This window comes from Malus domestica, chromosome 10 (genome assembly GCF_042453785.1).
Source record: "Malus domestica chromosome 10, GDT2T_hap1".
Classification (NCBI taxonomy): Eukaryota; Viridiplantae; Streptophyta; class Magnoliopsida; order Rosales; family Rosaceae; genus Malus; species Malus domestica.
The window spans coordinates 39,317,297-39,342,009 of record NC_091670.1 but is presented as its reverse complement, the minus strand read 5'-3'; the positions used below and the strand labels follow the sequence as shown (position 1 = coordinate 39,342,009).

Sequence of the window (24,713 nt, the reverse complement as noted above, 5' to 3'; positions counted from 1 at the left end):
TCAATGTGGTAAGAAAGGTGCGCTCGAGCGAGCAAATTTTTGTGTGTATCAAAAACATGATCACATAGTGTTATTATTCTAAATTTATATTTATTATTATATATAAATGTGTAATAGGTTAAATATGTAACACTACTAGAGCATATCAATAAAAATATATAAATTTAAGTGATATATTTTGAGTAGGACATGACAGAGTTCGGGGTTCATCAAAAACTTCCATTGAGTGCGCCTACAGCAAGGCCATATTTGACCCTATGATAACCTAGCTAGCTAGATATACTAGTTCATTCAATTCATTACTAATTTATATACTTTTGGTCTGCACAATTGGTTGCAATTCCTACTAATTTAATTTATGATCAACTTTTTTCTTCTAAATATCATACATCTCTCAGTTTACAATTTTGGCAAAGCAATACATATGACCACGGTTCTCTTTAGCCAGATATTGTTTGACGGTTGATTATGGTAGCGTGGCAGTTAGATCTAAATTTTGGGTGGAAGATGCAGAACAATGTTAAACAATTGAAAAGTATCAGACATCTGGATTCCTTCAACAAAAAGAAACTGAGTCGAAAAGTAGCAGAAAATTGTGAGGATGATATCATCTCACTTGAATTTGAGTTTTCCTGCATGCACATGAGCATGATGTGCAGGTTAAAACTTTCATAGAAAAAACACACCCCACAGGTAAATATATATAATCAACCTTTATATAACCAGAAACAGGTACACTAATGGTACATAAATAGGTCCACAAACTCTGAAATAACCCTAGATCCACAAAACGGAATGAAGCCCTATCTTATAATATTGCAAACCCTAACGCAGATTAAAGAAGACATATATATAGAAAAGACACACAGAACCGAAGCCCGTCTCTTCTAGCTTGCTTCCACCTCTTCTATATCTGCAATCCCAAAAAAACACATTAATGATCATCAACTAGCAAAGCATAGATAAAATAAATATAAACATACACACACATTACAGCGGTATAGCTGGATAGCAACAAATAAAGAAGCAAAACAAATTTAAATCACTTTTTTTAGGCAATAAGATAAAAATGGCGACTCCAAACCAACAAGACTCATAACCTTGCAAGCGTTGGAGGGGATGTCTATCGTATATAACTTTACCTTTACTTTGTAAAGAGATTGTTTTCATAACTTAAACATGTGACATTTCGGTCACAAAAGAGCAACCTTTCAAACAATAAGATAGTCTTAACTAATTCATATAAACTACGAGCAAAATTCGAACTTGAATAAGGAGAAATACAACGCTATAGCTAACTCGCCTAAACCTAAATCTCTACTTTATCACATTGTTTTAATTTGGGAAAATACATAGAAAGGAACCAAATAACATATTAAGGTTAAAAAAATAACTAGCATAAAGAAGTAAAAAAATAAAGAAAAATTAATTGTGAAATTAGTATACCAGGTAATAGAAAGAGCCATGGTGGAGAGAGTGGAGGGTGAGACCCCACTCATTGGTGAGAACGGGCTGACCGGAGGAGTGAATGAGAACGGCGTCATCCCCGAAAGCCTCACGCACGTTGAAGGGACCCGCACCCACCTCGAATGCGACGTCGTTTATGAATACCGTTGATTTCGCCGGACCTCCCGGAGCCATTGCACCCGCTTCGCCAACACTACCTGTCCAAAACTCCAAACACCACCACATTAAGTCACACAATCACACAGTATGCGACGTCGTTTCATCAGTCCGATCTCATGATTTGAAGGGCGTATGTACGTGAACAGTTCGGTATTGTCCGGGTAGTAATTAGTCCAATCCAAACCCAAACACGTTATAGAACAGACTGGTCAATCAAAACCCATGCACACGTCCATCGTAACCCCAAACGCAAAAACCTAGCAAGCTAAAAGTTTCTTGCCGAACATAAAGACAAAACTACCCTCCCTTCCATACGTAATACATTACAAACATGGCAATCACTTTCATCCCAAAATACAAACCCATCATAAATCAATCCCACTTTGATACATTTTGGTATTATGTATCAATAATATATACATATGTGTGTGTGTGTGTGTGTGTGTAAGTGCTGTAGTCTAGCACTATATTATTGTTTAACGTACATGGAATACCGCTATTAATTCGACAAAAATGGATAAATTGGTTGCAGATTAGAGCATTTCCCTTAAACAAGGACTTAATTTAGACAATTTTCTTATGTGAAGTATTGCATATGGAGATCTAATTAGCAAAACATGAAATTTTCAGTTAGTCTACCTTGAATGTTGTGAAACATGGGGGATGGAACAGCAACAGTAGGATTAGTAGAAGCAGCGACAGCAGTAGTTGGAGATGTCAGGTGCTGCTGATTATCCACATTCTTCATGGCCATGATCTGATCTTCCTGATGGTGATATTCTTTCCTTGATATTCCCCCATGGTTCATGATCTCACTCAGCAGGAGACTAGTGCAAGGTCCAATGTTATTATTATTAGTTTGCTCATGATTTGGAACATGAACCACATTAGCCAGCTCAGATAAGCAAAACCCTTGTGTCAAATTAGGATTAATGTTGCCCTGATGCACCGGAAAAAAGAACGGCGATTCAGGCAAGACCTCGTTGTGGTGAGGATGGTGAGGCTGGAAAAAGTTAGTGCTTTGGTTCACAGAAGCAATTGGAGAGATAATTGAAACATCATGAGTGGAGAACCCCATGGAGAAAGCCTTGTTGTTTGGTGCTTTGGGGGATGATTTTTCAGAGGACGACGAGGACGACGAAGGGGCGGCGGCATTGATGATGTTGAGAGTGGTGGCTGCGGAGATGGGCGTGGAGATAGGAAGATGGGTGTGGCGATGATGGGTTTGTTGTTGCTTGGGTAAGTTGTGGAGGTTGCGGAGCTTGTGCTTGCTTCTTGACTTTCGGTTTTGGAACCAATAGAACACATTGGCGTCTCCGACTTGACCGTACTCTTGCAGCTGAGCTCTAATCTTCCTGATCTCATCCCTCGGAGGATTCACCACCCCGGAGTTGAAGATTGCTTCGAGTATGCGAATTTGCTCCGGCTTTGGGTTCCATCTGGGTTTTGGCTCCGGACTGCGTTCTTCACACCCTCCCACTGTTACATTCACATAATTAATAAAAAATGTAAATGTACGTAAACTAAAACATATATAATAATTAGTAACAAATTATGCATATCATATGAATAATTGAAAAAGCTATTATTATACACAGAAAAGAGATTTGAACTTGAATGCAGATTTCGGGAAAAATAATTATAAAATATTGAAAAGAGTTTTAACATAAAATGTTGAAGACGGTTATGAAGAAGTGAGTGATGAAATAGGAATTTGGGGAGTTACCTGAGGAAGAGGAGGGTCGGTGGCAGCTGTTTGAGACGAGAGAAGGGCTGATGTCATGCTGCCATTGGTGGTGCGTGCTGCAATCAGCAGGCTTGGACTTGAACATGCTTGGCCAGTGTCTGTTTGATGAAGCCATGATGATGATGACGACCAAAGGGAGGGATAGCGAGACAGAGAAAGCTAGCTAGATGTTACAGTAGCTAGGAAGCTATGGGTATAGCCAGCCAAAAGGGAAGGAGAAACCCTTTTCTGCTGTTTGTTTTTCTCCTTAGCCCACCAGAGCATCACTTCTTATAGTCTCATCACCTACTCCTGTGAGTTCAATATTTCTCTTGTTTATTAATTAAAACTTGTACAATAAATAAACACGAGCCCTTCCCACGGAGTAGGATTCTCTCATCTCTATTTTTACCTTCCCTTCTCTCCCTTCAAATTTGAAATTTCACAGTTAAATTATATCAACATCTTATATTAATTTTTTATAGAAAGAGAAAGATAAAATAGAAAATGTGAGAGGAGGGGATGGAAATAGTAGGGGAGAGAATCCTAATCCCTTCCCTCCTCCCAAAGAAAATATAAAAAATAGGATACAAACTGATGAGAAATTATATAAATTAAACAAATATAATTTGATTTATATATAAAATGGGCAGAACCCACAACAGGAATCGCCTGCTAGAAAGATAAACAAGAAAGGAAATGAAAATAAATTTGTGTGGAGTGAAATTAAAAGAGAGAAAGTACTACTCTCAACCCATCCCTTCTTTTAGAATTTAGATTTAATACTAGCAAGTGAAAAGTGATGATGCATGAAATAATGCTTGTTCTCTACTCGAACTCTGAAAAGTATTACAAACCCAAATCCCCCCGGGACGAAAAGCAGGGTACTTAGAAAATAATACCTGCTGGGGGCTTAATTAGAATCTTCATCAGAGAGAGAGATAGAGAGAGAGAGAGAGATGAGGACTGTTCTGACCAGTTTGTCTCCCTTTACACTTTTATCTTTTGAGATTTGTAAAGGGAGGAATCCTGCTTGCTCTGATCAATTGTTTGGGGTTTTGCTTTGCAGTGCGTGGGGAATTAATTGGCCTGGGAGAGGTGAAGAGGGTGGAAGTGAGATGTTGAGATTATTCTAATGGGAAAGGTGGTTGTGGGAATAAATAGGGGAGGGGAGGGGTGTTTGAAAGTCAAGGCAAAGGGAGAAGGGAGCATGCAATGTAATGTAATTTGTAGGGTTTAACTGGAAAGCGGTGGTGTGAGTCGTGTAAGAGTAATTGCATATCTCATATTGGGTTTATTTTGAACAAAAGTAATGTAGGCTTTTGGATTGACTCGAGGGCATTTATTTATTTATTTTCATTGTTAATATAATTTTTTTTAAAATTAGTTGAAACTCTCTAGGTTCTTCTAATTTCTCAAATCTGCATAGTAAGTAAAATATTAGACGGTAAGGTGCATGAAAAATATGTACCTATATTATTTCGTAATTTAGGTTCATAACCATTTTGTTTTTATATTTTAGTTTTCATTCCTTTAAAACTAAAAACTAAAGAGTTGTATTCAATTAAGATTTTGAAAGATTGGAAAAGAGTTATAAATTTCTGGAATTTAATGGAGTTCTGTAGACCATGTCAAATTTAGGTGAAATCATTAAAAATCTTAGGGATAGGCCTGAAATTTTAAAGCATAAAAGACACTATAAAATCCCTCCAAATCTTTAATCTTCTAAAATACTTTAAAATCAAATCATAATTGAATTACATAAAGTTTTATGAACAACTTTTAAAATTCGGAATGAATACACTTGGATTCCTTATGAATTTTTATTAACTCTTTTAAAAACCTGATTGAGTACCCATAGACTTCCATGGATTCATTAAATACTTGATTGAATACATATGGATTTGTAAAGGGAAAAGAGTTGTCGGAGCCCTTGAAGCCTAGAACTTCACGGCCTCACGCTATCAGTGGTGGTTTATTCAGGTGATTTTTGGTTGAGTATTATAGAGGAAAGTGAGAGCTTCAATTTGACGGTGTTGGTGTCAACCAGTTCCGTCGAAGATGGCCGCCAAAATTTAGGTCGAAAAAAATCCTGAAGGAAAAACAAGTCGATGAGAGATCGTGAGTTTGTGCGCTAGATTTCTAGGTTGACTTTCCAACATGGTAAACTTTCTATTTCTAAAACTTACTATTTATGGTCATTGTAAAAGACCAAAATGCCCATCATCTTTGGTGCTCGTAACTTTTTTATTTCAACTCCGATTCACGAGTGATTTTCACCTAAATGCTCGAAGGATCAATCTTTATCCATCTATTCTAAATTCACCCCCAAACACCAAAATAAACCTGAAATACGACTCTAAAATTGTTTTCTCAAAATTCTAAAATAAAAACAATAAATTTCAGAACAGAACATCACACACACTAAAAATGGCCATTACAAGAAAATGCTGGAGGCAAAGGAAGGTTTAAGTGCTGCGACGTGACTGTAGTGCTTGCCCCACTTCCTGGTTTTAGCTTCATCAGCTGATGGGTCAGTAGACTGATCAGTAGAGAAGAAAACTTCCTCAACAATCATTTCGATTGGTTATGCCTAGAAAAATAAAAAAACAACATGACTTATCTCTACAATGCTTGTCAAACAGTACTAAAACGTATAAATAACTTGAACAACTTATAATGTTAAATTTTTCATATACCACATATTTTACGATGAGTTCAAATTTAATGAAAGATAATTGTTAAAAAAAATAATTATAGTATCACATGTTTCATGTTATATATGATATAAGTTATGTAACTAATTTGAGTGATTAACAAAATTCACACGTGAAAGCAAGGAGCATTTTGATAATCTCTAACCTTTGACTAATTAATTTCCTGCCAAGAAAAGGGTGTTTGACTGATTATTAATTTAATCTTAATGATCCACAGGGCCATTAGACCAATTCCTAAGGTATACTTTCTAAAAGTGCTTGCTGAAAATTAAAGCAGGCACGATTAATCTCACGCGAAACCTCTTTTTTGTTTGTGGACTAGGGTTCATACTTGTCTACACGGTTAAATGCAATATTGAGTCTCAGCTGCCATTTGTTTGTCGATAGTTAGCAAGTGAAACGACCAAAGAAATAGTACTTAATCACAGAGAGATACTGAATCATAACTCGATGGCGCTGTTTTGGGGTGATTTGAATTTTGTTGGGTACTGAGCTCTTTTTTCTTTTAACAACTCGATCCATCTGTGCAAATCAAGAACACACATTTATTACTTATTAGGAGATGTTATTAACATATAGAGAAATGCTAAGAAGACTCTTTTAAAAATGAAACTCTTTATACTCTTTAAACTCTATCACATATATTTTTTGCATAATATTTTATAATATTAGCATGAAAATTAACATTAAATTATGATATGACAGAGAATATATGAAAAGTCTCCCTTCAAAAGAGTTTCCTTCGCATTCTTATATATATCTAGAGAGAGAGAGATTATATGTTATATTGATGGATTTCGAACTTATACCTAGAGTACTCTACACTTGACCTAGCTCAGATTGAGGGTTACATATATATCCTTGAAGCAAAAAAAAAAAAAAAAAAAAAAAAAAAAAAAAAAAAAATCACATCAGAAAAATGATTGATATATTGCTTCATTAAAGATATTAAAGTGTGGACATGTCTACTATATAAGCATACAATTAACTTATACAATGAAATTTGCTAGCGTTTTTCCTGTGGATATGTACATAATGTAGTTTGCAAAAGTCAGAGACATAGACAAATACACATAATACCGCAGCAAAGTTTCACATGGGTATTGGGGGAAGATGATCAAAGCATGCAGCATATCTATGTGTTATTGTGTGTGGACTATGCTACGCGTGTCCAATTCCCCATGCACATACACAGAGAGAGGAAAGTGTGATAGGATTTTAGTCTACGTCGTGTCGGTTCGATTCCGACATGCTAACAAAATCCTTATGTGACCTCAAGCCCTAACAAAGCTTTGCGCTGGAACCCTGGGATGGTTGAAACTCTCTTTAAAACGGTCTTGGAATTCTGCTAATTAAAACAAAGAAAATGTGTAATCCATACTTTTGTTCATATCTGTGTCTCAAAAATCAAAATGTTTTCGAGTCTAGGTTTGACAATAAGAGATTTGCACCTTGAATTCGAACGCTCCTTTTATGCTAAAGTTGACTTACCATATTACCTATTATAATTGTAAATAGGATTTGTATTCTATTGTGGTTAGATGTCTTAATTATCGTAATTTCTTCTTTTAAAAAACTTTGTAAACTTAAATATTTCTTCCTTAATAACAAAAAATACATATTAGAAATATATTCCACTATTAATTTGAGTAACATAACATGGGTGAGTTACATGGCTATAGACGGTTGGCTATCGCCTTGATTATGTTTAGGCATTTGCAAATTAAGAAAAGGCGCCTAGACCTGCTGAGGTACCCACCTAGACCACTAGGCACCCGCCTAGGTCGAGACTCACTTAGACAACAAATAGATAACTTTCACTTTGTATTTTATTTTTTTCAATAACTTGTAAGAGACTTGTTACATACTTAAAAGAACACATGTTATATCTCTGTTCCCCATGTTTTCATTATGTTCCAATACTTCATAATATATATGTTATACTATTTTGTAGTTTATGATGAAATTATATATATTTTAGTATAAGTAGACACTTATTTACACGAAATATAATAGATTTACTTAAATCCAACTAGTCTGCCTAGGCCCTGCCTAGCCACCTAAGCGCTAGGCCCCAACCTGCCGCCTGACTAGCGCCCAACGTCTTTAAAACCTTGGTTACATGTGTATATTTTAAAGTATTAGTAAATAAATTACGAGTTATAATATAGATGTAACATATCGTGACCGTGAGACAGTCATACCCAAAAAGAAATTCATAAATGTGAGATTTGTAATTAATTAATAATATTGTGTAAACACATTGTTATGTTGTGATATAACATAATAGGACAACTTTGGCGTTTTGAGGTCGAATAGACTTGGAGAGTGTCTCGTTATGGATTCCACATTCCGTTTCATGTGACATTGGATATAGTTCTTTGTCTTGTTGCTTTTGTTACGTTATAGTGTTAGTCTTCATACCGAACATGTGAATATCCACCATTTGTGTAACACAATGGAATGGATCACATACTCTGACTTAATGGTGAAGTTAAGCCCTTCTGAAATTTATAATGAATTGACTAAAAGTACTGATCAGAATTTGTGTAAACATGCACATTTGAACTAATATATATATATATATATATATTCACACTGCATTCTAGTTATACAATAAAATCTCTACAAAGTCATAAAGTTGGGATCAGATTAATTTATAATTTTAGGAAGGTTATTACATTATTTATTTGACTTATTTATCCTTAATGCGTGTTGTATTTCCTAAATATAATTTTTTGGGCGTTGAGTATTTTATTTCTTGCACATATGTACTTTCTTTACTTGTACTCCAAGACAACGTTCCTTGATGCCCATTGCCCCCGGTTGTGCATAGAAAGGTGTTGAATAGCTTTTATTTTCTCTCTATCAAATCAGCCACATATGCCACCCGAGGTCAATATGAAAAATCAATCAACTGAAAATATCTATGTTGAGTTGTGCAAAAAGAAAGCATCAAACTCCAACTAGAAGCAAGAATTATAACTATATGGAGATATGTTTCCTTAAGACAGGACCAAGAATAATTATAAATTATTACAATCTCTCTACAATATGAAGCTTTCAATCTCCCTACAATGCCCTCGCTTTATTATTATAGAGAAGAACAATGAACAACTAGCTAGGCAAACAAAATAGAGACTAAATGGTAGTTATACATGTTTTAAATGAATATATTCGAACCATGTTATGGTGGTTATTTATTCTTCCTTTGTTTTTTGTAGAGATTTTTTAATTAAAAATTTGTAATTAAATTGAAAAATAGTAAAACAAAAATTTTAAATTAAAAAGGTTAATTGTCACAGACATACGTGTGTGGTAGAAGCTAGTAGAGTATTACTTTATGTGGGAACCATGCATGGTGGATTTTAAAGGGTGGAGGGTCTATGGAGAGGGAGTGCTTAAATTCCTAATAAAAGGTGGATGTCTGAAAACGACTACACTTTAGTTTGTGAAAAAAAGGTTGAATTTTCATCCAACAAATAATTAGACCTCTCATGGTAGCTAATATATTTCATATATATGCTATCATAATACTTGACCACTAATGCCTAAACCCCAATGTACATTGATTGATTGGAGAATGTTCAAGATTCAATTAACTTTCATAAAAAAACATATAAGATTGGATACAGAACAAAACCAGCAAATCAAAACCATTGACTGGCCAAAATTTGAAAATAATAATTAGTACCACTTGATCCATATCTATCCCCATGCCCATAACGTACGTATTTATATTTCGATCAAAATGGGACCACGGCCTCTAAGAGTGTGAGTGAGTGTGACTGCATGCATATAAGTGAGTTTAAGGGGGACGGACAGAAAAGTATGCAGAAACTAGGAAAGAAGAAGGCATCACATATTTAGAGTAACTGAAGTCGACGTGTGTGGTACAACCAGTTGAGACTTCATTAAGACTCGCATGTAGTATGTAGCTTTTTGGCACTTTGGATTCAATACATATATATTACACTTTCTGAAAGTCTGATGCAAACGTGCAACGTCTGTAATTGTTAATTATTATGGTGAATCCTCTCCTCTGCGTACCAATGCACTACCCCATCCCCCCGCTTTAATTTCAACTTGTGCTCCCCTCTCTGTGCGTACGCCTGTCTATTGTAATTATTGATTCGATTCCTATATTTGTGTCTGTTTCTCTTTTCAATCAGATTGCTTGTTTCTTCCCACCAATTTGTCTGGACCAAATTTGAAGCTATTGATCAACTAGATCGAGCCTAGCTGTAACCTATATAGACAATTATCATCATGATGAATCCATGATCACTACAACCCCATCACGGTTACAAGTTCCATATTTTAATTTGGTCATATATAACCATGAACCATGGCTTCATTAAGAACAATGAATTAAACATGTAAACGTAGCTAACCGTTATCTGTATTCTTATCTAAGTCTTTGGTTTAAAGAGTAATGTTTTCTTAGCGGTCTTATTTTATTGTAAAATTGTGAATTTAGGTCACATATATAATAGGGTAAACTGCGGTTTGACCCCCTAAACTATTACCTCAATTGAAATTGACCATCTGAACTATTTTTTTGGTAAATTAACCCTCTGAACTATTTAAAATCAGCCAATTAATCCTTGCCGTTAGATTCCGTCCACTATTCCGTCAAATTCAAGGGCAAATTAGTCTTTTCATCATCAATTCTTATTTGTCAGTTATAACTACCAATAAAATAATGACATGTGGATATGGGATAATTAAAAAACTTATAACATAGTAAGAAACATAAAGAAATGAAATGTTTACATAAGGACCTTTTCATATTGTCATTGCACATTATTATGTGTCCACACGTCATAATTTTATTGGTGGTTATAAGTGACATGTAAGAATTAATGATAAAAGACATAATAATGGATGGAATTTAACGACAAGGGGTTAATTGGCTTATTTCAAATAGTTCAAGGGGTTAATTTACCAAAACAATAGTTTAGGGGATCAATTTCAACTGGAGTAAGAGTTCAAGGAGTCAAACAACAATTTACCCTATATAATAGACATGATGGATTCAGATTTATAATCTAAATAAACACATCTTACGTTGCCAAAGAACCCAATAAAAGATATATTTCTCATTTTTAATTAAGTTGGTTAACTATACTATAACAGATGCAACGTGATAAATTAAATAGGGAAATCAAAAGCCATGAACTATCCACTAGCAATCAGAAATTGTTTAGGAATTTGAGAGAACCTCAAATTTATATTGTTGGAATAAAATAAGATAACAAACCCTAGCACCACGAAAGGACGCTTTTATAATGTATCTCAACCCTAGACTTGCTAGAAAACTTAGTAGGAAACAAAATTCGAAAAAGTAAAATACTTAAAATATCTTCAAGTGTTAGAATTCTGTTTTAGAATTGTAAACGAAAGGATTCAGCTAAAAATGCCCATTATTCACAGCATCTGTCTTGATCACGATGCTATTTTTTTTTTTCTTCAGAATAACGGGTTATGGGCTCAAATGAAATATGCAATGATTGAACTTTGCTACTAAATTTGCGCTTGTCAAACTGTTATTCAATGCAATATTAGGCCATATATGTTCTACATACAACAAGGCCATGCTAATTATTAAACAGTAACTCCACCATTCAGTTAGTACCTTCCACCCCAATTGGAAGCAAGGCTCTGAGACCTAGTTTGGGAGTGAGGTGCTTAAAAAAAAAGCACCTATGAAAAAAAGCTGTGAGGGTTTTAGGTGTTAGGTAAACTGAAAAAAAAGGGCTTATTTTGGAAGCTGCTGTGAGAATAAGCTGAAATCAAAGGAAAAAGCTGAAGCTGCTATTTGCAGCTTTGGAAAACTGGCTTTTTTTCAAAGCACATGGAGCTACAGTGCTCCTTTAATGAAAAGATCCACTATCAGACTGCTTTTTTTTTCAAAAGCACTTTTACAAAAAAGTTTACCAAATGCTCTGCTGCTTTATTTCACAGCCGCTTATTCTCACAGCACATCTGCTTATTCTCACAGCAGCTTTTTTTCAAAGCACATCAATACCAAACCAGCCCTGAGTAAGTTCTTTTTTATGTTGCACTCGCACATGATTACAATAAATGGGGTGTATTAGTCTAATATGCAACATGAAATGGGTATGTGTGTCTTAGCAAAAAATGCGCCAACAGCCTTCACTAAATGCTAACGTGCATGTAGTAAATACACAACATGATAAGCTTAAATGCTTCATCTTGGTGCACATGATTTACCAATATATAAATATCCTATGTACATTTGAAGACCAAATTAAACATGCTTAACTTATTTCTAAATTGGCACAGAAAATTTGGAGTTGGAGAGTGAGTGAGAGATAGAAAATGCCTTTGATTTCGAATGTTGCTGGAAAAGTCTATTTGTGTTCGATCCATTGTGGGTTTTATTTCTCATCCAGATGACGTTTTTTACTTATCAAGAGTTGGGATGGTGCAATGAGTCTCATAGTGCTGAAAATTATACATCTTTATTTTTCGTCATGTTACTACTACAACATGTTCAATTTCAAGTTAATTATGCACGTTTTGCAGCACGACACATGAGAGTTTTTCGTGGAGTGTGCTTGATATGTCGGTTAATCTCTGGCTTAAGGAGAAATTTATGTCGGGAAAACAGTTCCATACATCAAGTGTACGAATATAATTGATTGGAAGCTTGAAAAATAAAAATTTTAGACAATTATATTATTACTCTTACTGTACCAGACCGTATTCCTAGCACTGTACAATTTCTCCTAAATTAATCCTGATATAAACATTTCTATCCGTAGCCAATAAAATTCTTCTATCTTTCAAAGAAACGAGACACTTGGTGACCGACACAATCTCCTCACAAAAAGTAATTTCATGATCTAATATCAGATGAATATGAAGCCAACTAGAAAAACTAATACAATTAATCTAAGGTCACTTAGTCCTATAACTCAGTGATATTCCTACTTACTAAAAGGCGGAGTCAGAATTTTTTTATGGGGGGGCTAGCTAAAAAAATGACCCTAAAAAGATGAATTTTTTTTTTCTATATACGTATCGTATGCAAAAATTTAAGTTTAACTTTTGTATTTGTATACTTAAAATTTACTTGGCATGAACTCAATAAGCTTCACAATTACAAACTGCAAAAATAGAATGAATCATCCAAATTTGCATATATTTAGATGCAAACACAAGAAAAAGATAGAAAACTTGAGATCTCAATTATAACCACACAACACAAAGCAAAACAATGAAAGTAGAAGTAAAGGCAATCTTAACAAAAAATTGATTGGAAATAATATAAAGCCCACTGAATTAAAGCATAATTATCTTAAACAAAATGACAAAACAATTTCCATGGTAATTTTTATATTTTTAGTTGTGATAAATACTCACTAGGCTAGTTTTTCATTAAAAATAATTCTTCTTGAACTTTTTTTTGCCCGTTATATTAGACTATACACTAAAATATATATACATATTGCCACAAATCCTTTCTGTGCTTCAGCCCACCGTAGCCTTTGGTGTGTCTACGTCAGTGCTCTTCACTTGTAAGTGAAAGGTCTTAGGTTTGATTCTTGCCAAAGACAAATCTGAACCACATTATTGCTAGCTCATTGTGAAGTAAACTCACGTCTCTCCTCATTAGTGTAGTTAATATCGTTTGTTCAATTAATCTAAGAACCAACCCTAAACTAGCTAGATAGGATTATCTATATGAAAGCGGCCGAACATTCTCACGTGGAAGGCCAATAATGTTGAGATCAATTTTCATTTTATAAACCAATCTATGCATTATTAATCGTTGTTATTGTTAATCCGCGAATCATGGATACATCCTCCTTGGAAATTGAGAAGCACCTACCTAACTTGATTAGTTTTGCATTGACTACTTGTTAAACATATTTGCATTTGCACTAAATTAGGATATGTTTTACTTCAAATAAGAGGAAACACAATCCAAACTTGGACGACTCTTACGTTATACATTTAATTAATAAGAGGAAGCACGATCTAAATTAATTGTTTTGGGATAGTAAAAAGCTTATAAGTAATAGAAGTCAGAAAGTTGAATTGCAATTCCCACCACGTACACAGCAGTTTTATTTTCAGAATAAACAATTGGTCTTGAGAAAAGGTTCATATAAGATAATGCAACATCAATCCAGTGTAATTAACAATTACAAACACTAAAATTAATATCAAAGTTTAGATTTTAAAATTTCACAAAAACAAATATTTACCATATCGATGTTTCTTATGGGTTCTTTACCCGGGTTCTCAACAAATTGTGGAAATATTAAATTATAACACCACATTCTCACAAACAAACATAAATAAGTTAATACCATTTCTTATATGAATGCTAGCTAAGAATGTCAATGCTGGTAATTCGTATCTTAGTGGAAGTAGTGGTGGCTTAATATTCATGGTTAGGGAATATACAGCTGAGGAAGACAAATGTTTTGGGATTTCAAGTCAGGGGAGAATATACGTACCCATGTGTCCTAAGAGGAGGCAAATAATGATTTTTGAAAAAGTAATTGGGTTTTGTAATTTCTAATGCAAATTATTTAGGGTTTTGATTCAGTTGGAAATTAAAAAATGGAAAAATTGATTGCTATACTTTCTCTTGTTCTTGACCCTGCTGGATCAATGACCATGTTTGATTTGGTTAGGTTTGGATTACCCAAGCTAAGGCAGGCCAAGAAAGCCACCCTCCATCCATTTGTATGCCTATCTCAGTCCAAAGTACAAACATCCGGGATTCATAGTCCGAAGGCCCTGCACTGTTTCCAAACTTACGATTATTTTTTTTTAGAGGTTTATTTTTTATTTTTCAAATTGGCTTTTGAAGGTTATACCCGTAATATTTTCATTTAAAGACACATAAGGAAGCTAAATACATTTGTTTTTTTTTTTTTATCAAACGATAAATTTTGCTAGATTATATATTAGATTAGTCAACACGGAGTTCGAACCCAAGTCATCATGTAAGGACTCAACAAACCTCAAACCCCAACAAACCTAGAAAAAAAGAACAAGCAAACCAAATTTTTTAAATTCCAACTAAACCCCCAACAGACTTGTCGAAAACCACACCATCTATAAAAACTACAAACTAATTTTAGATACGTAAAAATAATTTCTCCAAAATTAGTTTTAAATTCTAGTAGTTGTGCAAGATCAGTTTCAAAATTCCAACAATTTTGCAAGATCAATTTCAAAATTCATGTACTTATGCAAGATCATATTAAACTAAACATGGTAAATACCAATATTAAACTAAACATGGTAAATACCAGAAATATATATGACAATATTTGGGAATTTATTATATATTCATTAATCTCCAAAGTGGAGTATATATAGGAGTTACAATTGGTATTACATATGTATTTCACCAATTTGGAACAATAAACTACTATTTACACTTTAACTAATATATAACTCACAACACTCCCCCTCAAGTTGGTGCAAAGATGTCACGCATGCCCAACTTGTCAAGTGAGTTGGAAAACACACAATTAGAGTATAACTATTAACAACTAATCTGGTTTTATACCGATCAATAGAACCATCTGTTTTGTGCTTAATAGTAAACACTCATCTACATCTAATGGCTTTCTTCCCATTTGGTAAAGGAACCAAATCCCAAGTAGAATTCTTTTCCAAAGCTTCCATCTCAACTTTCATGGCATTAACCCACTTAGGGTCAGACAAAGTATCTTGCAATTTTGTTGGAATTGATACACTAGATAGCTGACATATGTAAGATGCATATGGTTTGGACAAACGATGAGTAGACACATAATTTTGATAGGATATTTGGCTTTGGCATGCATATCAGGCTCATATTGTACTTTAGGTTTTCCACGATTAGCTCGTAAAGGCAACTGATAAGTAGAAGAATCGTCAGAATTTACCTCATGTATGCCACCATCTTGTACCAAACTGCTAGAAGAATCATCACTGGACGAACCATTATCAGGCAACTTATTAGACATATCAGCAGCAGGCAACCAATCATCAGAAGGTAATTCGTCAGGCATACTAACATGCAACTCGCTGGGCACATCTGATCTGTCGTCAGTAGAAATAGTTCTGGGAATAACAGGTGACTGATCACTATCTGTAACTGACTGATCAGTATCACGCAACATAATAGGTTCTGTTCCCAACTCTGCCTGTAACATATCATCCATACCATCTTTTCGAATATGCACTTCACTCCCCATCTCTCCTTGAAATGGAGAGTCGGAAGAGGGCTTCCTTATGGAAGGTGACATCCATGGTAATATAAGTTTTTTGAGTTAAAAGATGATAACACTTATAGCCTTTTTTATTGTTAGCATACCCAATAAAGACACACCAGAAAGCACATGCATCAAGTTTACTCCGCTGATGAGAGTAGACATGCTCATATGGAATACACCCAAACATTTTCGGATGAAGCTTTGATACAGAAACAAGAGAAACATGTTTTTGTTGCACATCGAACGGTGTCTGAAAATCAAGAACCCTACTTGGAACACGATTGATCAAATACACAGTAACCAAAATAGCATGACCCCACAAATGATTAGGAACACATTTATCCAACATTAATGAGTGAGCAACCTCTATTATTTGACGATTCTTTCGTTCGGACGCACCATTTTGTTGGGGTGTAAACGGAGTAGTCGTTTCGTGAATAATACCATGATCACGAAAAAAACATGCCAAAGTGTGATTCACATATTCTCATTCGTTATCAGACCTGAAGACCTTAACTTCATCAAGAACACCCAAGTTAACTGGGTACAATCATTAATAAAAGTAACAAACCAACGGAATCCATTAAAAGTAACCTTCGCCAGACCCCACACATTAGAATGTATCAAATCAAATGGCAAAGTAGCTTTAGAATCACTTACAGGAAATGAAGCACGATGACTCTTAGCCATGACACATGTTTCACACTTGAACTCTGAATCACTACAAGTGTGAAACAAAGAAGGAAATAGATGTTTCATATAACTGAATGATGGATGTCCCAATCGTCGATGCCACAACCAAATTTGATGTCTGTCATCCACTTTAGCACTTAAAACTTGATGATTATTTGAATCATAAACAACAATATCCTCCATAGTCAAGATGTACAAACCCCCTATTCTTTTACCATGACCAATTATCTTCTGAGTATGAATATCTTGAAAATAACAATACGTAAGGTAGAAGTGAGCAGAACAATATAAGGTATCAAGAAGTTTTCCTACCGATAAAATATTGCACTTAACATCAAGAACAAGTAAAGCATGGACTAGTGATAAGGTTGGAGTCAGAGAGATAGTGTCTTCACCCTTCACATGGGATTGTGCTCCATTTGCACTAGTAATATACGAATCACGAACATAGTCACATAACTCATCAAACACTCTAGGGTCACTAGTCACATGATCAGTGGCCTCAATATCAATTATCCATAACAACACTATGATTATATTGAGTCATTGAACAAAATCACGAACAATAAAGGCACAAAAGATACGCAGCGGAATGAAAACAATTTACCAGAATACTGTAGCAGAGACATTGTTTACGGCATTGTAGCAGAGACTATTCACGGCACTGTAGCAATCACTGTTTACGATACTGTAGAGGACCACTGTTCACAAAGCAGACCGCTGTTCACGCACTGTACTGTAGCGCGACACTATTTCACTTTTTTTATTTTATTTTATTTTTTACGAAGGAAATCACGAAAAATGTGGGCACAAAATTAAAGCACACAGGTCACCAAGAGCGAACTGCTCTGATGCCATATTAAACTAAACATGGTAAATACCAAAAATATATATGACAATATTTGGGAATTTCTTATATATTCATTAATCTCCAAAGTGGAGTATATATAGAAGTTACAATTGGTATTACATATGTACTTTACCAATGTGGGACAATAAATTATTATTTACATTTTAACTAATATATAACTTGCAACAGATTAGTCTTAAAATTTCAGCACTATTGCAAGATTTGTTTCAAAATTCCAATATTTATGCAAGATCAATTTCAAATGCATCCAAACCATCGAAACCTCGAAATCAAATACCTCAAAAAACAAAATACTACAATAAAAAATCTAAAATAAAAAATCCAATGGTTCTCATAAAAGAACAAACACTGTTAAAATCTAGAGAACAATACGTAGAAAAAGAGGAGGAAAGCGAATTATGAAGAAGAAGTAGGGGGAGAGAATGGCAAAGGAGGAGAGAGAGATAAACAGAGAGGTATGAAGAAGGAGGAGAACAAAAAAGAGAGAAATACTGAAGAAAAAAGAGGAGAGAAAGAAAAATAAGGAGATAGAAACTCATGGTCAAACACAGAGGGGTAAAATTATAAATACAAAGGCAATTAAATTTAAGTTAATAATTATGATATTACGTGCCATATGGATGAATTTCATCCTTCTATGAAATACATAATTTTTTTGTCTATTTTCAAAATATAATTTTGACTTTATGTCTAATTTCTCATACTTTTAAATATAATATTCAATTTTTTTTTTTGTCAAATGATATATTTGTTAGATCAGAGAGTCGACGAGGTTCGAACTCCCATCGTGGTGCAAGAAAAACACTCATATCTACCACTATAGTAGAAGACCACCTGCATGATATTCAGTTTTAGCAGATTATATGATTAAATTTGATGGGATACTAGTTAAGCCGGACAATAACCTATTAACAAATTATAATGGAAGAATTCACATACCCATTGTCTTCTTCTTTATGGGATCATAATATTACGACTATAGATTATGACCTCACATTCAGATCAAATACAATGTTATATGTATAGGGTAGGCGATTGATTACTTAATTTCGCTCGTTATAGGGATAAATACCAAAAGGTAGGCGATTGATTGCTTAATTTCGCTCGTTATAAGACGATGAAATTTTATTAGATTACAAGGATAAATACCACCCGTTTATCGTTGATAAATAAGATTTTAGGTTGATAAAACGAACGGCTATAATTAGCTTAATACATTATGTGTAAGTAAAATTTTCAGATAATCTTATGTTAGATACGGAATAAAAGCACACGTAACTGAGTTCTAATTAGCGGTAGATTTTTTCACATAAAATCAATTAAGGGAGATTTTTTTTACATATAGATTTTGGCTTGAAGTAAATATATAAAAATCTTACCCTAATTTTATCACTGCCTAGTCTGCCTTATTGACTCGTTCTTATACTCCAACATCTTTAGGCTCTCTCTTGTTGGGCTTTAGACTTTCTCTTGAAAAAATAAAAATAAAAATTGGTAAACCTTATTATAACCTAGTAAAATATAAAAGAAGAACTTATACTCATTGTCTTCTATATTGGCAAGCATATCAAAACATTATGACTATAGATTATGACCAGCCATACTGATAAAATCCTATGTTGTACATAACACTTACCCTAATACAAAAGAATTGACGATTGAATTGTCTTGCTATTTATCCAATGGTGAAATCTCATTAAATTTCAAGAATGAATATCACCCGTTGATCAATGATCAACAAATAATTTTTTGGCAATAACATAAACGACTATGATTAGCTTGATATATAAGGATTGTAGGTAGGTGAGATTCAAGAAAATCTTATGATAGATACGGAATAGGATGTAAATAAATGAATTATAATTGCCGTGGATTTTTTTACCAAATTACACATAGGGGTAGATTTTTTGGTACAAATAGATTTTGGCTTGAAGTATACATATAAAAAGTCTTAACCTAATTTCACCACTGCCTTCGTGATTCATTCTTCACTACAACACCCTCTGCTCTTCGTCTTCTTCCTCCCCTATATATATACGGCTTTCACCCTGCTGGTCTTTCTCTCACGTGCTTTTCTTTCTCTTTTTCTCTTTCTTCTGTAACAAAATAAAGATTTTACATACTCGAAGCTAATATTTGTGCAGGTTTATTATATAAGTATGTCAATGGGTAGCAGTAGTTCTGCAGGGGAACCAGTTGCTGGCCGCCATGCATGTGCGGCATGCCGACACCAAAGGAAGAGGTGCGAAGAGGATTGCGTTATGGCTCCTTACTTCACAAACAAAGATGAAGATTTTAAAGCAGTGCACAGAATATTTGGCGTTAGCAACATGACAAAGTTGCTTAAGCAACTAGAAGACCAAAATCACAGGGGTACGGCCGTACAATCTTTCATATGGGAAGCCTATATGTGGAACCAAGACCCTGTGAACGGACCTCTAGGAAAGTACAGAAAATTAGAGAGAGAGAATGAACTGCTTAGGAACGCATTGAATGAAGAACAAAAGGCTTTGGCCTTGGCTGCATCCACAACGGAGGAGGAGCCACTTGCTTTGGGCCAAGAGAATAATAACAATAGTGGCAATATCGCAGATGATGTGGAAGGAGTGATACCTATATATGGAAGTTCTCTGAATTATGGTTATGCTAATCAAAGTTTAGCAATTGATGGTTCTACTAATGGCACTTATACTAATCTATTACAAGGGCAAGAGGCCACTGAAATGTCACAAGGGCAACAAGTATTAGGGCAAGGGAGAGGCTTTCATCATGGAGTTGTTTTGGTCAAGCAAGAAGCACCAGACCAACGAAGAGTAGTTGGCCTCGGTTCTTCTTCAGAACACTTTGGGTCAGTCGGTTTGATGTCCAGCCCTACGTTTCAGTACCAAAGGCTTATGCAATTTGAAGGACTCCCTAATATAGGGCCTCATATAAATGGGCATGGAAGAGGTCAAGTGGTTTTTGACCCTTCTGTTGGGCAAGAACAGCAAAGAGCATTAGGCTTGGTAGGGGCACCTCAAATTGGCCCAAATTTTGGTGATTTTTCTTTGGAAGGCCACAGGAGATCAACTATTACTCAAAGACATGATGACCGTTATTCACCTTATCATCATCGTCAACCACAACAACAACAACAGCATCATCCTGTGAACGCACAGAGGCAGGCGATGAACCAAGGGCAAAATCACCATAACTTTCAACGATACAGCTCGTTGCACAATTTCCACAGTTACGACAATGTTCAAGGTAAGTATAATACAATAATTGCACTCTTTCTCTATCTTGTTCAAAAATTGGTTGTGTATGATAATGGGCATGCACATAGCAAATTATGTTGTAACAAGGTCGAGCAAGTGATTGGCGAAACTACTTGTCTGTTTGACGTGCACCTGTATCATATCATCATATTTATGCATTGTGTTTTTCGTATTCGAAGTTTTGTCATGTGTTATCATGTTAAATTGTCAATTTTAATATGTGACCGAATTAGGTTAATATTTGTAGTAGTTAGAAGAAGTGAGGTAAACTGAAATAGTCTATTGTGAGGGAATCTTATTGTAGAAGTATGTGAATAATGATTGTATTGTTGCATCAATATAAAAGTCTATGACTTGGAGTCCAAGTATACAAATACAACTAGGACAATAAACCTAGCCTAACCCCAGGAAGAAAGAGAATCCGAACCGGATTCGCCTTCACTGACACTTATATTTCTGATGTGTTATGATACAAATAATTCAGTTTGGGTCCAGTTTTGGGATGAAGGATTCAAAGTTGTTTGTGGCTTACTACTCATTAGTGATTTTTTGACTGAGACTTGCTCTATGTTTTATATGATTGTAGATGCAGAGCAGTTCAACCAAGTGAAAAGTGAAAGGCCATGAAAGATCCAACGTGGAAGGCAAACTACTCCTTTACTTCTAACATCTATAGTTTTTTTTTATTTTTTTTTTATCTTTTGTCAAAGTTGATCATGCTCCCATGTTCGTTCCCATTACTTATGAGGATCAAGTGGGCAGATCAATAACACATATTTAATTGAAAATTAGTTAAGGTAATGCCTCCTTCATCATAAACTATTTTATTGTCTTGTTATTTTGTTTTTAATTCATGTATGAAGATAGATTCGAACTCGGAAACTAGTAATACTACTGAGCTAGAACTTTTCTCCTCTTAAACTTTCATAAATACATAATACATAATCAGCTAACTTTTGGATTTGATCCCATGTTAACCCATGGCTTATAGTTATATTATATGTGTTGTGCACTGAAGCATACTAGAACTTAGCTTGGGTTACGAGTTTTTTGGAGTGTCAATAATAATTTTGTTTTTTAATACATACGATATTATCTACACTAAGAGGTGGAGATTTGGCCAAGCCTCACAGTCGATCAGCCAAATAATTTCGGTCGAATTCGTCTTTGGCGAGAATCGAACCTAAAGATCTTTCACTTACAAATGAAGAAAAATACCCTTTAACCATGATTGGTGGTCCAAAAATGTCACATGCAAGCCCAATAACGTCTCAAAGCCCGATTGTCCATGAAATACCTCGAGCCAAGATTAAATACACGGAAAGGTGCAAAATAAAAAATATTTACAATCATGCCATGCTAATAAAGTAATAATTTATGGGAAGAATATGTGTACGTATAATTGCGCCAGGCCTGTACAAGCCTATGCATATTCACCATTTCAAGCTTTGTCACGACATTGCATCATAGACAAACCATGCTAACTATAATACATATTAAAATGAGCCCAAACTACGTGTCCGGACTTGCTAAGTGGATTCTGGTGTGGACGATCACAGAAGATTATCGTGCATGTGTGGAATCAAGATTATAGAGGACTTTGGGTTTCTTGGGAGCACCAAAGATCTAAGCCTACAATCTTTGAATCCCGCGTAGGTAAGTCTGGGAGAGAACAAACCAAAATCCTTTTTCTCTTACACTATGTTTGGCTGAAGAAGTTTAAGATTACTAAGGAATTTTAAAATGACAAAAATTGAAATGATGGAATTTTAATTTTTAGTATTTGTGAATTTTCTTATTTGGTTAACCTAAAAGAACAATGGAATTTAATACAGAATTTGTTATTTCTAAACTCTCAATCATAGAAATTGGAAAATGACACATGTTTACATGAAATTTAAACTTGGGATTTGAAGGCCCCAAATTCCAAGTTTTTTTTCCACGCGAAAATTCTAAATTTCTATGTTTATGAATCCAAACAAGGGAATTGGTGTATGTCAATTTATAAATTCTGACTTTTACCTAAATTCCAAGTTTATTTCCCTCATCCAAACATAGTGTTACCAAACTAACTAATCCAGTTAGGAAGAAACTAGAATCCAAAATATCAAGTTCACGTGAGAGCCTAGTGCATGGCGTCCATTAGTGAAGAAAGAAGGGGTATTTTCCTTCGGGTAAATCGCCAAAATGGTCCCTGAGATTTGTATAACTCATCACTTTGGTCCCTGAGATTCCAAATCGATAAAAGTAGTCCCTGAGATTGTCCACCATCCATCATTTTGGTCATTCTGTTAAAAACTCCGTTAAGTATCCCGGAGCTCTTGGCTGGAAGTTTGGGCAATTTTCAAAGCTTCGTAACTCAATTGTTTCTTAACCAAATTCGACCTATAATATATCAAAATGGAGATAGGAAAGTGTAGAATAAGATTATACCTATTTTGAAGTCCAATGGTTGCCGGAGATTTCCGGAAAATAGCCTCAAAGTTGAATGGTCCGAGTGAAAACTTGAAAACTCGCCAGAAACTGGGTAAACTTTAAACGTTCATAACTTCTTCAATACTTAACGAAATCAAGTGATTCAAAAATGAAAATCATACTTCTCGACAAGAGAAAGAGAATGGTACCTTTTTTATGGCTAACTCGTCGTGGTTTGGCCGAAAAACATCTCGAAAGTTGCTGTCTTGGTCTCGAGTTAACCATATTCGAGCCGATTTTCGGCCAAAGCACGATGAGTTAGCCGTTTAAAAAGGTACCATTCTCTTCGTATCGTCGAGAAGTATGATTTTAATTTTTGAATCACTTGATTTTGTTGAGTATTGAAGACGTTATGAACGTTTAAAGTTTACCTAGTTTCCGGCGAGTTTTCAAGTTTTCACTCGGACCAGTCAACTTTGAGGCTATTTTTTTGCCATCTCCGGCAACTATTAGGCTTCCAAATAGGTATAATCTTATTCTAAACTTTCCTATCTTCATTTTGATATATTATGGGTCGAATTTGGTTAAGAAACGATTGAGTTACGAAGATTTGAAAATTGCCAAAACTTTCTGCCAAGAGTTCCGGGACACTTAACGGAGTTTTTAACAGAATGACCAAAATGATGGATGGTGGACAATCTCAGGGACCACTTTTATTGATTTGGAATCTCAGGGACTAAAGTGATGAGTTATGCAAATCTCAAGGACCATTTTGGCGATTTACCTTTTTCCCTTCTTAACTCATGCTGAAGAATGATGAAGAAAAACAAAGGGGCGGGTTGTCAGAAGCAACACCTCTAAAAGGCTGACTAGGGAAGAATGCAGTCTAAACCAAGTGTGCAATACAGTCTTCACGGGAGCAACAACGTCGATCAATGTTACGTTAAAAGGAAAAGTCATAGCTGTGTTGAGGAATAAAGAGAGGAAGACTTGTACAAAACAGGAAGAAAAAAGGAAACCAAAGGATTCCGTAATGGAAACCCAGGAAATCTATCATTATCCTATGAAAAGGTATATGAGACAACGTAAGCAAGGAACATTACATAACACAATAGAGAAGGAAAACGGATAAGACAGAGGATTGTATCGCACCAA

At 34.9% G+C, this 24,713-nt stretch overlaps 2 protein-coding genes and 1 long non-coding RNA gene across 4 annotated transcripts; 2 read left to right on the top strand and 1 right to left on the bottom strand.

Moving 5' to 3' along the window:
* Window positions 1–698: 698 nt before the first annotated feature.
* LOC103446354 (WUSCHEL-related homeobox 9-like) lies at window positions 699–4,525 on the bottom strand. 2 transcript variants are annotated; one of them, XM_070807344.1, is made up of 5 exons: window positions 4,255–4,525; window positions 3,353–3,664; window positions 2,266–3,105; window positions 1,447–1,664; window positions 699–913 (listed from the first exon to the last, which is right to left on the bottom strand). In XM_070807344.1, exons 2-5 carry the CDS (start codon window positions 3,486–3,488, stop codon window positions 908–910), a joined length of 1,200 nt encoding a protein of 399 aa, XP_070663445.1. In that variant the 5' UTR covers window positions 3,489–3,664; window positions 4,255–4,525; the 3' UTR covers window positions 699–907. The 2 variants fall into 2 exon arrangements, with proteins under 2 accessions (XP_070663445.1, XP_028966185.1); XM_029110352.2 differs by lacking the exon at window positions 4,255–4,525 and having other exon boundaries at window positions 3,353–3,895.
* A 15,526-nt stretch (window positions 4,526–20,051) lies between these two features.
* Window positions 20,052–20,974, top strand: LOC103446528 (LOB domain-containing protein 2-like). Its single transcript, XM_008385666.1, has 2 exons — window positions 20,052–20,734; window positions 20,941–20,974. Exons 1-2 carry the CDS (start codon window positions 20,052–20,054, stop codon window positions 20,972–20,974), a joined length of 717 nt encoding a protein of 238 aa, XP_008383888.1.
* A 20-nt stretch (window positions 20,975–20,994) lies between these two features.
* LOC139188421 (uncharacterized) lies at window positions 20,995–21,962 on the top strand. The gene is made up of 2 exons (XR_011571829.1): window positions 20,995–21,132; window positions 21,730–21,962. It is a non-coding gene; the product is annotated as an uncharacterized lncRNA (long non-coding RNA).
* Window positions 21,963–24,713: the final 2,751 nt, after the last annotated feature.